This window comes from Pocillopora damicornis, chromosome 3, assembly GCF_964200805.1.
Source record: "Pocillopora damicornis chromosome 3, jaPocDami1.2, whole genome shotgun sequence".
Taxonomy (NCBI): domain Eukaryota; kingdom Metazoa; phylum Cnidaria; class Anthozoa; order Scleractinia; family Pocilloporidae; genus Pocillopora; species Pocillopora damicornis.
Genome location: NC_142672.1, coordinates 1,005,646 through 1,020,959, shown reverse-complemented (window position 1 = coordinate 1,020,959; position 15,314 = coordinate 1,005,646). Strand labels below are relative to the sequence as shown.

At 37.6% G+C, this 15,314-nt stretch overlaps 3 protein-coding genes across 3 annotated transcripts; all 3 read left to right on the top strand.

Moving 5' to 3' along the window:
• The first annotated feature begins 1,268 nt into the window (after nt 1-1,268).
• Nucleotides 1,269-5,951, top strand: LOC113673976 (protein phosphatase 1 regulatory subunit 3B). Its single transcript, XM_027190457.2, has one exon. It carries the CDS (start codon nt 1,810-1,812, stop codon nt 2,527-2,529), a length of 720 nt encoding a protein of 239 aa, XP_027046258.2. The 5' UTR covers nt 1,269-1,809; the 3' UTR covers nt 2,530-5,951.
• A 2,394-nt stretch (nt 5,952-8,345) lies between these two features.
• LOC113673981 (protein phosphatase 1 regulatory subunit 3B) lies at nt 8,346-9,304 on the top strand. Its single transcript, XM_027190463.2, has one exon. The coding sequence runs from the start codon at nt 8,460-8,462 to the stop codon at nt 9,135-9,137; it is 678 nt and encodes a 225-aa protein (XP_027046264.2). The 5' UTR covers nt 8,346-8,459; the 3' UTR covers nt 9,138-9,304.
• A 2,350-nt stretch (nt 9,305-11,654) lies between these two features.
• LOC113673982 (protein phosphatase 1 regulatory subunit 3B-like) lies at nt 11,655-12,855 on the top strand. The gene is made up of 2 exons (XM_027190464.2): nt 11,655-11,797; nt 11,977-12,855. Exon 2 carries the CDS (start codon nt 12,099-12,101, stop codon nt 12,699-12,701), a length of 603 nt encoding a protein of 200 aa, XP_027046265.2. The 5' UTR covers nt 11,655-11,797; nt 11,977-12,098; the 3' UTR covers nt 12,702-12,855.
• The last annotated feature ends 2,459 nt before the right edge of the window (nt 12,856-15,314 follow it).

Below are 15,314 nucleotides of genomic sequence, written 5' to 3'. Positions count from 1 at the left end.
ACAACTCCAAAGTGAAACAAGAATTATTTACACAATACCAACAACTCAGAATGTTGCTTTTCACCAATGCTTTTACTTTAAGCAACATCTTTTAACGATGGCACAGAAGTACGTGTTTTAAAAACAAGCTTAACTGTTTGCCACTAATTTCTTTGGGAAAGCTACTCGTGTATACATTGATAGTACTAAACAACCTACAACGGTTAATCTTAAATTTAATTTTTCGACCAAAAACATGATCAATAATAATTTTAAGTCCCGGATCTAGTACAGAGTCCATCCCAGGGTCCAGTCTGAAGTCCATACCAATGCATCTTTTCCGGCTTGTTTATTTTATCAAGATGTAGGATTCTTATGTCAGACTGCTAAGCTTTTAATTGTTCCACAAATTTGCAATTTATGAAGACGGTCCATTACTTGTTCCATGTGACAAGTCGCTAGTTTTATTCGATTAAAAAAATCGAGGGTAACCTTTGAGCTCTTTTAGTCGTGTTCCAAGATTCCTTAAATATAGTTACACGTGAATGAAGAAATGTAAAATGGTTTCCGTGTTTACATAGCCTGATGTAAATACGCGGGAGGTTGGGAGAACACTCGATAAGCTGGAAACCACTCCGCTTCGCGTCGTGGTTTCCTACGCTTATCTCGTGTTCTCCCAACCTCCCAAGTGTTTACATCAGGCTATGTAAACACGGAAACCATTTTACATTTCTTTTATAAAATAACTAATGAAAGAGCCTCTTCTTGCAACGAAGGAAAGCGACGTGCTTGTTGTTGTTGTTCATTTGGCTTTTCGGCCGTTTCTTAAATGCTGGAAAAATTAAATTCCAAAGAAAAATTAGGAAAATCTTCTTCTTCCATTACTGTACTCAAAACAAACTTAAAAAACTGAGTTACTGCTAAATAAATAGCAAGGAGAACTCGGCGAGAAGATTCAGTATGAAAACCGTGTTTACATACGCTCATGTAAAATAGTTTTATGGCCAATCAGAGCGCGCATACTATTTGAATTATTTTATAAAATAAGTTTGTTATAAGTTTGCTACAGGCTCAGTAATACGCGATTGGGCTCAGAAGAAGCTTTCCTTATTTTTCCCATTAAAATAGCCCGAAGAATTCGTTGCTGAAAACTATCTAGGATTTGACAATCCCTTGAGTATTTTTATCTGATTAATCGTTGAGTCTTTTAAGTGATGCGTCTGAGACAAAGTCAAGCTAAGTGCCAAGAAGGTATTATTACGTAACTTAATGATTGTCACGGTAGACACGAAACTTCCTTATGTTCAAACCTCTGAAGATTGAGGGAATTGAAATGTTATGGATTGGCTTTTTTCGTTACATTTATTATGGCTTTTGGTCGAGTAAAATCGAAAAAATAATAATGACAAAAAAGAAAAATGGCAAACAGACATCATTTAATCAACGGCAGTACTCATTCCTTAGTCAGCGCGAAACCGAGCAACTAAAAGGTTCGCCTCTTTGGAAATTGAAAGTTCCCTGAGGAAAGAGAAAAATAACCAATTAAAGGATGGTTTGGTTCATTTCCAAAGAAAAAAAGGAACGAGACAATTGAATGGAACAATTGAACAGCAGCAAACAAAAGCTGTATACTAAATGATTAACCAGCCTATCAGATCGTATTAAGGCATCCGTGCGTGATCATTCGCACGTTCAATCGCTTGGTACATGTAGCGCTTATTTGTTATTATCAGCGGTGTGGGGCCAAAACAAAGTCGTTTTACCACTAGAAGGATGGATATACACGAGTGAAACTTCATTAATGTGACTGCAGCGAGACTTTGTGTAATCATGAACGATTGGGCGCCTTTAAGAAGGGTCAATTCAGTATTCCCTCCGTTCTCCGAAGTCAACGAACTCGACGAGCTCGACGGCAATGACGATGAAAATGGTTGCCACTCTATACTTCGCAAGCACAAATCACTTCCTCCACCGCGGAAAAAAAGTGTACAGTTTGCAGATGGCTGCGGGAAACCTCTCGTTTCTGTTTACAGCGACGATGAGTACAACATACACGTCGCTTTGCAAATGACCAAACGTGAACTTCAGCGAGCGAAGAAAATTTTACATGTTTGTTTTCCACAACCGGTTGCTTCAGAACAGTTCCGAGACAAGCTAGAGTTGCAGACGGTTTGTCTTGAAAACGCAGTGGCTTCACAGAATTCAATCTGGGGAACGATAAAGGTGAAAAATATCTGTTATCACAAACGTGTATCAGCCAGGTACACTTTAGATAGTTGGATTTCTTCCACAGACTTAGATGCGGTCTATGTACCTGAATCGAACGATGGCGCAACAGACAGATTTTCATTTGCTATAACGCTTCCTGAATACTTCCTCGCTTCTGGAGGAGCTTTAGAGTTTGCTGTTCGCTTTGAAGGCGAAGGAATTGAGTTCTGGGACAATAACAGTGGCCGAAACTACCGCATTGAGTGTTTGGAGGCCACGGCATTGAACGGGGGAAAGTTCGATAGAATGGCGAACTTATTTAGAAATGGTTTTAGGCAGTGAACAAAGTAACAGGAACAAGAGATTATATCGATATTTCCGCAACCAACGAAGTGAAAATAACAAGGGAGCGAACACTTTCGACCACTATCTAACCGGAAATTTCTTTGTTTCTTTGTGTACTCCAATTAACACCACGTTTGTAATTTTTTCTCGAGGCCGCTTTCCAGCTATCTTTTAATACTTCGATGTCAATGTAAAACACCGCCAGGATGAGGACCACATTTGCCACATTCAAAGTCCAGTTCAAATACCGAAAGACGATATATTAGGGATTATCGTGTTTCGTTGCATGGGAAAGGTACGACCTGGACATAAAATGTACTTGAGAATTATCACGCCTTCCGGCGATGTTTTGTGGGGATTGATTTTCACGTGAGTTCTATTATAACATAGTAAATTTCTTGTAATCTTAGCTATTTGTAAGTTGTTGTTTCGATGGGTAAAGCGAAGTCAGGAAAATGAAACTTAATCACTTATCAATATTGACAAAATGACTAGAATTTGAAATTAGTCATACCCACAACGTGACATTGTCACGCAAGATATGAATTTTTTTTTTTTGTTTCTTTGTTTTAAAGGCTTGGAAATTGTGTCAAACAGTTTCAATTCTTCCTATTACAGTGGTTTCTCAGAAAACTATTTTCTAGTTTAGTTTTTGACCAAGTAAACTTTGACTTTCCATTAATCCTTGGTAAACCTTCAAATATCCTGTATATGATTTCTGTTTTTGATGTAGTTACTGTGATTTGTGAGTTTTTTGGCAGCTTCTTTAGTTCTATATTTTAAGAGAATTTCTGTTTTGATCTCTGGGAGAGCTTTCAGAAACATTTTAAGGCTTTTTTAGAAGCCCTTTCTTTTACTTCGTCTTTCAACTTTGAACTTAAAACACTTTTATGTCTTATCTGTTGTAGATAAAAATTATGATCAGTAGTGATAATTTTCTTTTAGCACAAATCTGATCTTCATTTGCACACTGTACTTTTTCAATGTTGATTGCTGTTGAGAGGCTTGAAGCTTTGCTCTAAAATTTATTATCTGTGATATATTTAATTTCCATTTATTTAGTATGAGTTAGAAGTATTTTTCTACTGATTTTTTCATTATACAAAAGAGAAGCAGTTTTTTTAAAACATTTAACAATACAAAATTTCGAATAAACGATTTCGTAAAAGCATATTAGAAATATGTTGAGACGTTTCAACGTTTGGCTAATGTCATTATCAAGTCAAAGAGTGAAAGATAAAAAATGTTTAAAAGCTAAAAAGACGGTAGATAATGGAACATTCTTTTAAACAAAGAGTTTCGCACAAATGGAATTAGTCTGCATGTTGAGACAAGGATTGCGCTGCTTGATGAAAAGCATCTCATAGACAGGACAGTCATATTTTTCCTTGACACTTTTAGAATGCAGAATTGGCTTTCTTTGAGGTGGTTTGTATCCCTATGGGCTGTCAAAAAGTGTTTACCGATCGCAGAGTTTTTATGTTCAACAATATGTTGATGGAGGTGTTGAGCTGTAAAGCCGATATAATCTGAATCACACAGATCACATAAAGGAGTGAACATTTTTAATCTCTCACTCTGACTTGATAATGACATTAGCCAAATGTCAAAACGTCGTCAACATATTTTCAATATGTTTCTACAAAACCTTTTATTGCAATTTTTTAACATTAAAGATTTCTTCGTTAAATGCAAAAAAAGCAATATTTGTTTAAACTTAAACATCAGCTAAATGAGTAACTCAATGACAACTGGACAAGAACATTTTGATAAAAATTCCTTTTTAATTGCTGGGAATTAAGGGAACATCATAAAGAAGAAGTCACTCTTGGCAAATGAGCACAAATGTTACTGCAAATTTTGGATGATGTGAACCTTTTACTGACCAATTTCGAGGTCTGGACCACAAGTTACGGTCCAAGTTTTTTAAACTATGATTTATGGCCCAAGTGCAAAGCCTGTGGGTCATTAATCTGAGAAGAAAAATAACGTTTTGTAACTTACAGTACGGACCGAGAAAACAAGGTTAGTTAGATATTAACTGTATCTCAGTGCTCAAAAGATTTCGGTTGTAACAAATTTTTGAATTTAGTAGGCTGTATAGTGAAATATGGCCTGCTAAAATTGACCAATCACAACACACTTACCAACTGAGAGATACAATGAGTAATGGTATTGTAAAAAATATGTTTATGTATTCATCAGCTTTTCAGGTTGCATAGTGATTGTAAAAGTGATTACTCACATCAGCATTAGTAAATGTGGGTGATATTTATCAGACTTGTTTTCAACTCCAATTCTTCAATTTCATCTCCATTTAAGTGAACAGAATTATTGTGGTTTATTATCTAGTCTCCAATTCCTAATCATTGTAGCCATAGCATTGTATCTGAAATTGTGGCCAGATATTCAAAACTCTTTAGGGTTCCTTAGCATTTACCAACTTATTACTTAGTCAAAAATGTTTGAGTAATGTTCAAGGAAATTGTGTTGGAACCAGTTTAGGTTTAATCAGAGGCCTCAATGTTTTGCCAAACATTTGATCCAGAACATGTTGCATTTATATATTACACAGAAAACAAATAATCAACCATTTTTATCTGAATTAATCAATCACTACAGATAATTCTACTACACACAAAAAACTGAAATACTTTTCATAGATTACTTTCCTTGACTGGAAAAGGGCAGTAAGGAATTCTTGTTTTATGTCTTCTTTCTCTTTTTATGCCTTTTCTTTAGAGAAAAGGTGTGAAATAGTCTGTGTCACAATAACATATACACAGTTGCAAAAACAGCACCATCCAACAGAGCATAAACTATATACAATGTAACAAAACTTGAACCACAAACAATGAGACTGAAAAGTTTCTGTGTAGTGTTCATATATCTTCATATTAAACAGAAATTTAATTATAATCTTTTTCACATAAAATCTTTCAAAGATAATTCTTTCTTTCAGGAAATGGATAGCCTCAATTATTATAATGTAAATAATCATCTTACCCATAGGGCCTTTCTGTCTCATTGTTCATGGAATTTTTTAGGTGTTGACAATTTTGCAACGGGGTGTCTCACTTTGATTCACTTTCAGATCATGGCAGATTTAGTGACCATCTTGCATGAATCATGCATATTGTAAAGGCTCTGTTAGAGTGAGAGGTGTATAAATTTACTTTGTTGATTTTGTAAAGTGGCCTAGCTGTTAGGCTAAGTGGAGTCACTTATTTCTAAAAGTTGATAAACTCAGTTTTGTAATGTTATTAATGTCATTGTGTTTTAACTTATAAATGAACAGCTTAATACCAGTAGGCCATAACATTTTTTGTAATATATGACATCTTTTAAGTAGGGTTGAATGATGTATTGAAGAAAATATCCTTTGAAAATATTGTTAAATGAATAAAAGTGTTGGAATATGTTGTGCTGTGAAATAGTTCAAATACTGTATGAAAGTATGTTCTGCAATTTGGTGTTAACAACTGAGTTGAAAACGTAAATTTGCCACCGTAAAGAGTTAAAAGGCTGACGTTTCAAGCGTTTAAGCCCTTCGTTCGAGCGATTGACGAAGAGCTAACGCTCGAAACGTCAGCCTTCTAACTCTTTACGGCGGCAAATTTAGGTTTTCAACTCAGTTGTTAACACCAAATTACCTGTTATACTTTCCCACCGACGCAGCACCACAGTTTCTTTAGAAACTTACCCCCCTCCCCTTATGTTCTGCAATATTCATTACATTTCCATTTGTTTCATTTCGTTTTCATGTAGAGTGACTGCTTCATGTCATGCTTCCCTTTATTTTTCTTACAAGACAGACGAGAAATGCTTTGATCTTGTACCCAGATCTCCAAGAAACGAACTGAAACCATCCCTGATTCTCTCCATTTTTAGTCGTGAAAACCACCTCCTTTTTCAAATACCCGTTCTTGCGCATGTCCGGTTGTGATGATAAATATCCACATCCATGCAAGACATTCATTGTAGGTGCTGTTATTTATGTTATTTATTCTCGGCGGAAATTATCATGCATTCTATCATCGTATATTAAGGTGTGAAAGGCTAAAGCATTGCTTTCCAAGACATTTACTGCGTGTCAGTTTTTCCTAGGTTCAGCATGAGCGCCTTGCCTCTCCAACTGAGTGGTTCAGCTGTAGATTTCCACGTCATAGGGTACGTAGGTGTAATCTGTTTTTAGAATGTGACGTAAAATTGACGTTTAATTGCTTCTGAAGCTAACGCCTGTTCAAGAGGCGCGTTGTATATACGTAAGACTGTTAATATCTTCTCCAAGGATAGGCGATAATTTATTGTACCAGCTGACGGCATTCAAGTGGCGTACTCTTAAAGTATGTAGGGGGTATGCTGCGTCGGTGGGAGAGTATAACAGGGTTATTTGGTATTATTAACTAAGTTGATAACGTAAATTGGCTGGAGCAAATGGAAACTGACGAAGGGCTAACAAGCGAAACGTTAGCTTTGAAACTCTTAACGGTGGCCAATTTACGTTATGAACTCAGTTGATAATACCAAATGACCTTGATTAGGTATACGACTGGCTGTCTCGATCTTCAAGTAAGATAAACGATAACTTGTTGCATGCTCTAGTTAACAGCCGCTCCACTCTGTAGACTATCTCGATCTCCTTTTGAAACACACGAAAATTACAAATTGTTACAGCAGCCAACGCCCGCTTAAGCCTTTAACTCCCAGATCAAATTTGTAATTCTCCTTACTGTCAACCATACAATTCTTATATTGTTAGTTCAGAGATTTTAGTATTGGATCTAATTGTCCCCAAATTGATATTTTCTTTGTTCTCATCTCTTATGTGGTTGATTTTGTATTGATACTGTAAGGAGAAATTCTTTCTCGGTCACTCATGGGAGTTAAAGGGTTAAGAGGCGAAGTGTGTAGGTATACAGACTGACTCGGTCTTCTCCTAGGTTACTCTTCCGTAAACAATCTCCAGTCACCTGACACCTATCAGAGTCTGAGTCCCGCCCCTCCCCACTTCATTTCTATCACCACCAGGAACCACATGGTAAGACCAGAAGAAGCTTACTGAAGTCCAGAACACGACATTTTACTGAATCAATTTTCTAAAAAGCAGACAAGAAGCGAAGGCTCACAATTGACAGTACTCAGGCTACAAAACTGATCTCTTGTTGAACATCAAAGGAATTTTAATGAAGTTTAGTCATTTTAGCGACATCTTGCTCAATGCTCTGACTACAGCATCATGCCGGCATAATTTATCTGACCTCAAACACCCATCGCAATGAAGGCTGTCACGTCATTACTTCATGCTGTCCTGGTTATAGAAGCTTATTTCACAACTCTTATGGGAATAAGATGAAAATTCATAAAATTCTGACGTAACAAGAGGTAACCGGAACTTGCCAGCACCACCGCTTTGTTAAGAAAATGCTCTCTCATGCTCTTATTGAAAAATAAATGAACGAATAAATAAATTATCCCATTATCCTCTCTTTGTCTGAAGTCTGTGATAAAAAAAATCGATTAAAATCAGTAGATATATGGCTCGAATATAAAGAGGTAGATGATATTTACAAATACTGTCAATCTACATATCCAAAACGAGTTGGACATCCTTCCCATCCAATTTTCCGCAAACAGAAATTTAGCTTGATGAATTTTTTTTTTCAGCAGCATTCGTAAATAATTACGCTTTTTGTTTCGTGGTTTTTTGCTTGAAAGCCTTTGACGCAACATTTTTGAAGCTGAAGGCATTGCCGGCCATTTATTTCCACGATGATATGACGTCATTGCGTTTGAATAAATTTATTCACTCATGCATGCACCAAGTCACGAACGGAGTTCAGACGAACTGAGAAAATGTAAACATGCTGCCATGCACGATCGGTAGCGAAAAACCGCCTTAATGTCGAACCACTTCGTACCGGTTAATGTTAAAGGCAATCCTGGATTCCAATAATAACTTCTCCTTCCCGTGTTTGGGAGAAAAGTTACTTATGAAGATCATGAAAGAACAACAGGAGAATACGGATTCGCCGCTTCTTTCGCCTTCGGATTTGACGTCGAAGCGGCGAGTTCACTTTGCGGATTTTGATGGTCAGGATCTGGTCTCTGTTAAAATTATTACACCGACAAATAGCGAAGAAGACTTGTCCCTGAAAAAGGTTGTGGACATCTTGAATCACTCTGCCACGCCGGTTCATTTAAAACGGTTCAGTTGTTGTTTTACACAACCTGGGCAAGATGAGAACTTTTTATCTCGTGTGATAGAGCGAAATGTTTGCTTGGAGAACGTTGTTTTTTGCGGGTTTGCCATGACCGGGACTGTGAGAGTAAAAAACATCGCGTTTGCGAAAGAAGTCACCGCAAGATACACAGTAGATGGATGGAAAAACTTTCGCGATGTTTGGGCCGATTATATACTAAAATCATCTGATGGAGAAACTGACAGATTTCAGTTCAGAATTTCAATTCCTCAAGATGTTGATGTTGGGGCGAAACTCGAGTTTGCTATTCGATACCGTACAGCTGGTGAAGAATATTGGGACAATAATTTTAATCGTAATTATAGTGCAGAATGTTTCCTCCATACGATTGTCGACAAATGATGTACACCGTATCTTCCAAAGGTTTATCGAGCATCCCGCAAGTCACTGTGCATTATTACGTTTACCTTCGACGTCGTCAAGTTATCGTGTCTGTGCGTTTGGAACGACGGTTTCGAATCAGAAAAGGGCAAAAGAAGTGAACAGAAAGTTATATAACTGCTGAAAAATAGTACATATTAAAACAACAAACGTGATAGAGCAATAGTACGGTGGTACAAGTTTTCCGGTAGGATTTTAATATCATATAAACAAGTCACCTCGAATGTAAGCCATTCATATTTTTGTCGAATAGATTTATGCGACTTGTGGCTAAAAGGAAATGAACTTGAGTATTTTGTGCTCCTGTGCGGAGAAAACGTATTTTACATTGTTAATAATGTCAACTTAGGTAATCGAGTTTCGATCGTTGCGTTTTTTCTAATTTATGTGTGAAAGTGAACTATAATCTCTCAGGAAGATCATTTCAGTTTAACTAACGACTTTATTTATGGAAAACTCGAAATTTATATGTCATAGATTATTTTTCCAAATTCTTAGTACCAAACCTGTGGTTTAGTTCGAGAATAAAACAAATATTGCGAAAGCATAATCGAACGGCGACTCCGTGGTCTTATTTTAATAAGAACAATTCAGTCCAAGCATCCATCGAGAGAATCAGCATACTTTAATTAGACTTTTGTCTTCAACTTCTCTTTATGTATTATTGGATAAAAACTCGGCATGGGCAAAGATCGATGTGTGCTAAACTAACTAGTTTATATCACAGTGATATTACCTGAACATCTCCTGTGGCGTGACAACTCTTAAATAGCGTGATTTTTGCACACCATCGCGTCCGATAGTTCAGAAAAGGAAAGTAACGGTCAACCAAGGTTCGTTTAACTCCAATTGTGCAGTTTAAACTTTTAAAACGCTTGTTTACTTGTAGGTTGGAACCACCGCTGGGTTATGGTGCTTCGTTCTTTTCTACTGTGACGTTACCTTACCGACCTGGGGTCCCACGCACCCTTGTGTAGATGCCTTAGTGTGCGCACCTAGAGCAAGAGCGATTAGCTAACCTCCGAACAGGCCCTTATATTAGCGCTACAGGACGTGAGTTTTTTTCGCCCTGTAAGAGATATCAGATAAGTCAGGGAGAGGTTTGCCGGGGGTCTGGCACAATCAATCAGTTTTAGACTCCCTTGCAGGCCTCACTACGACGCCTCATGCTCTCCATTAGCAAAGAAACGCTTATACGGAAGCGCTGATGATGAGAACCTATTCAAAGCCTAGCGACTTGTTACAGCTAAGATCCCTTCCCCTCAAACCAGAAAAAATTATTCAGGCATCTTTTAGGTACTGATGCAATTTTCATCCTTTTTAGTTCTCTTTCCGGTTTAAACAGGAACAGGTTATTCCCTTTGCTGTCTTCCCAATTTCAATGTTCCTCGGCCAATGTGAGTTCAAGTTAGCCCCGTTTATCCTATCCTCGATGCCTGTCGATAATAGGAAGTTTGCTAGCTCCAGGCGTGCGCACGCGAGTCTACGCAAGATTGGAAGCTGCACTCCGGCTTTAACGCCGATGTTCTATCGCAGAATTACTGAGAACTCGATGGTGAACCTTACAGACCATGGTAGCGCAGTAGTATAGCATCGAAGCGTGCTCTGTACAGTACCACGCCCGTGAAAGAAACGATTAAAATTTTTCCTCCTTGAGATTCGAACCATCTTTCTTATCATATTTACAAATTTAGAGGTGTCGAACAACATCACCATTTATTAAGCTGTGATGTCCTCTTCAACAAACATCGTAATTTTCAAGGTGATGAAGGGTTTAAACAAGCATTAGAAAATCGTTAGTTCTACATTCTGACAACTAAAAGCCTTTTCCATCGACCAAAAAATTGAAATCATCCATTTTATGACAAACACTGTCTCGACATTGTCACGCCAGACAAAACCCTTCGATGCTTCTTCCCAAAATGACGGTAAAATATTCAATCCGCGCAGGTCAGCACACAAAGAAAAACCTAATAACAAATTGCTGCAAAAGTAGGCCAAAATATTGAGCACAAATTCCATGAAACATATTGTTAAATAAAATTGAACTTTCCACGCAAGTAAAATGTACTATAACTCCGTATGGACGCTCAAGATGCGACCTCACGCACGTCTTCGACCTAAAGGGACATAGATAATGACGTCATAGGCTGTCGGCGCTTTCTGGCGATTCAATGTCCGCATGCCATGTCTATAAATGTCTTCATGAACAGATTTTGGGTGCATTTTGTCCGGCTTTTTCACCATATCTAAAGAAAAAGGAAAGCTTTTCTCAGCCTCGAAGTCCTACTGAAATATTTCCTCACCGATTCCGGTTGTTGTTCATAAGCTACGAATGTTTATTGAATTCATGAAGTTAGTCACGCTTTTTTGGTGACGTTCGGTTGGCGTGTGTCCAGTTGATATAAAAAGCTTTTAGGAAAACAAACCGTCACAAAATCTAGTTCAGGGCATCGTGAAAAGATATTTACACGTGAGGAAAAGTATTGTTAAATAACACCCCGACGGTCAAGAGCTTTCGCTGGGAAATCTTTCGCTGGGAAATCTTTCGCTGGCAATCTGGGAAAGGTGTTTGGCTTTTGCATCGAAGAATCAGGCACGATAAAAGCTCTGGAACATTTGTAAGTAGAAAAATATATTGTTTCTTCAGTATGATTATTTCTTAAAGTTGATGGGATGGTCGGTATACAAATCAAAACTGCGTTTTAAATTATTCCTTCCATTCGAATTCGTGCAAAACATGCATAGAACCTTGGCTAGGCGCAAAGATCGATTAAGGCCAAAATATCGTTCATTTTAGATTCCGAAGTGACGTCAATCTTCCGAGTTTTTCCGAGCAGTGGCATCACTTGCCCGACTGCCGGATACTGAAAGGAAAGACTTGAACCACTTGACCGGCTGTGATCTGAAAACAGAACAGAAATGAAGATGGATGCGAAAGCTAATAGCTCTGGGCCGACTCTAACAGGGTCTGCGACAAAGAGAGTCAGCTTCGCAGACCTGGTTGGTCTCAAACTCGAGTTCGTGAAAACAATAACTCCGTGCAGTAGCGAAGAAAACTTAATCGCCCTGGGTGCTCGGAAAAACAATCGTGATGTCAACGGTAATGTGACCAGAAGACAACGAAGTAAATATCGATATCTTTGCCCGTGCTTCTTAGCACCTTCACGGGAAGAATGCAGCTTTATGGAAAGAGTTTTCAGCCAGAATGTATCCCTTGAAAATATCGCGTGCGATAACTTTGTTGTTGCCGGGCTTATTCGAGTGACAAATTTATGTTACACGAAAGAGGTTTCCGTACGATTTACAGTAGATGGCTGGACGTCTTATAAAGACATTTGGGCAGATTACCTGTCTTCTTGTTCAGATGGAAACACTGACAAGTTTACCTTTCGTATCACAATTCCCTTTGACTTTGAAGCAAATCAACGCATGGAATTTGCAATACGCTATCGTGCTTTAAACCAAGAGTTTTGGGACAGTAATTACGGAAATAATTACCATATTCAGTGCATAGAAGTCTGAACTGACGGCCTGAAATAAATGATAAGTGATATCCTAAGAAAACTGTTGAAACGACGAAAACTGTTTAAGGCCGGCCTTTCGCTTTAGAGTGTCATTTATTCAACGACAATTTATTGGTGGAAACAGCTGATGTGAAATAGATAATGACAGAATATTTGTGCACAGTTTGTTGTGTGATCCCAGATTGTGTAAAAGGCTCTCAAAAATATTTCAGGCCAATATCGTAAATGAAACACTAAAGGCTTCTCATCCTTGAAATAGCGAATTTCGCTTGTTGACTGAAATGTTTCCATATCCAAAACATTGTTTAGTCAATAATGTGTATTACAACACTGACATAAAGACGACCCCATGCGACATTCACTAGACGTTTTTCCTGGTTACAAAATTGGGTAACACGTCTTTTAAACGTTTCGTTCAACTTCCAACTGTAGGAAAACGACATGCAGAAAAGCAAAAGAACAATTATCCTCAGATGTAAAAATGTTTGTGATGTCAAAGAAAGCAAAGGTATAGCACAAACGATTCAAAAATTAAAAGAGGCAATGTTCATTGTAAGCTATTTGCATTTGCGTCGTTGTTGTTTGTTTTATCTTTTAAGTATTTTCCACACACAAGCTTTCGTTTGACAGAAAAATGCAACAACTATTAGAAGGATAACACGAGCGAAAACTTAATAACCTTGAAATAAAGGCTTCCATGCCAAGCACGTGCTCAGTTGTGGAAGATCGAATCAAGATCCGAGTTAAAGTAATTTGCATGGAAAATATTTTCCTCAAACACGCCTGTCAGTTGATTTCATAGTTAAATCCTTTAGTTCTCTTTTACTTCAATCGAATCCTGAAGCACTTAGGCCTAGAGATTATTATTTCAATCTCAAAGTTACACTGAACATTAGTTAAACTTAAGAAAAACACAGAAACAGCAACTTCTGACAAAGAAAATGAGACTGGTCATTTTAATGCCCACACTACAGTAGCTATGATCATATCATGCTCATTGAACCTGAAAACTTGTAAAACAGGAATATCCGCCGAACCGTAGAATTACGTGTATATCACCAATTAGGCCAATATCCTAAATAAAAATGTCAGATCGTTTTCCCATGCAACAAAATGATAATTTCAATTCTTGATCAGTTGAAATTTCCACTTCGCTTCAGTCAGACTCAAGTAAGTTCTAACCAAACTGTAAAGTGCTTTCGAGCCAATAATGATGATGATAAAAAAAAAAGAACAGGGTACGTGACAGTGAAGATTACAGTACAAAGAATTTGCAATTTGATCAATCATTACCAGCGCTACCAATCTCACTCGTTAACAAATAATTAGTTAATTAGTCATTCAATTTGGATTATCCTTTTTTCCTTTTTCTCAGACAGAAAGGAGAATTAATATCGTGGCCTAAAGGCTGTAGTAGCCGTTGAATTAATCAAATGTCATAGTTGATATATCAAGCTCAGACTTTCCCCTGCGCTGCTCACTAATTCATACTCCACCTGTCTACTGAGTCAAAAGTAGCAACAAAAGAAGCAGCAGTAATATAAAATATAGAAGTAAAAGATTTAGTAGTAGTGGTGGCAACAGAAGTAGTAGTAGTACTATAACAAAAAGTATAGTAGTAGTAGTAGTAAAGTGGCAGTAGAAGTTGCATAGTAGTAGTAGAAGATGTAGCAACATCAACAGTAACAGCAGCAACAGTAGAAGTTGTATAACAGTAGTATAGTAGTAGAAGTAGTAGTAGTAGTAGTCGTATAAGTAATAATAGAAGTACTAGTAGTAGTAGTAGTAATAGTAGCAGCAGTAGTAGTAGTAGTAGTAGTGGTATCAGTAGTAGTAGCAGTAGTAGTAGCAGTAGTAGTAGTAGTAGTAGTAGTAATAGTAGCAGCAGTAGTAGTAGTAGTAGTAGTAGTAGTAGTAGTAGTGGTATCAGTAGTAGTAGCAGTAGTAGTAGCAGTAGTAGTAGTAGTAGTAGTAATAGTAGCAGCAGTAGTAGCAGCAGTAGTAGTAGTAGTAGTGGTATCAGTAGTAGTAGCAGTAGTAGTAGTAGTAGTAGTAGTAGTAGTAGTAGTAGTAGTAATAGTAGCAGTAGTAGTAGTAGTAGTAGTAGTAGTGGTATCGGTAGTAGTAGCAGTAGTGGAAGCAGCAGTAGTAGAAGTAGTAGTAGTAATAGTAGTTGTAGTAGTAGTAGCAGCAGTAGTAGTAGTAGTAGTAGTAGTAGCAGCAGTAGTAGTGGTAGTCGTAGAAGTAGTAGTAGTACTAATAGTAGTAGAAGTAGAAGTAGTTGTGGTGTTGGTAATAGTAGTAGTAATGGTAGTAGTAGAAGTAGCAGCAGAGTAGTAGAAGTAGCAGTAGTAGTGGTGATAGGAGAAAAGGTTGTTGTTATTCATCATGGTGAATAACAATAAAAGCTAATTTTTTCGTTTGTCTCACGATGTAGTCACGTGCGATGTAGATCGCGACGTTTCGACTGCATACTGCTAGTCTTCTTCAGGCGATGAGGTCGACTGGTCATACGTGATCTTATAAAGCATGATGCTTGGCTGTGATTAGTTGTTTTTCAACATCTCTGATTGGTGCATTTCGATGCTTGCTGTTCACTCAGTGATTTGCT

What these genes read in the sequence shown, in the direction of transcription:
- LOC113673982 (XM_027190464.2), top strand. Translation starts at nt 12,099, where the DNA reads ATGAAGATGGATGCGAAAGCTAATAGCTCTGGGCCGACTCTAACAGGG.
- LOC113673981 (XM_027190463.2), top strand. Translation starts at nt 8,460, where the DNA reads ATGTTAAAGGCAATCCTGGATTCCAATAATAACTTCTCCTTCCCGTGT.
- LOC113673976 (XM_027190457.2), top strand. Translation starts at nt 1,810, where the DNA reads ATGAACGATTGGGCGCCTTTAAGAAGGGTCAATTCAGTATTCCCTCCG.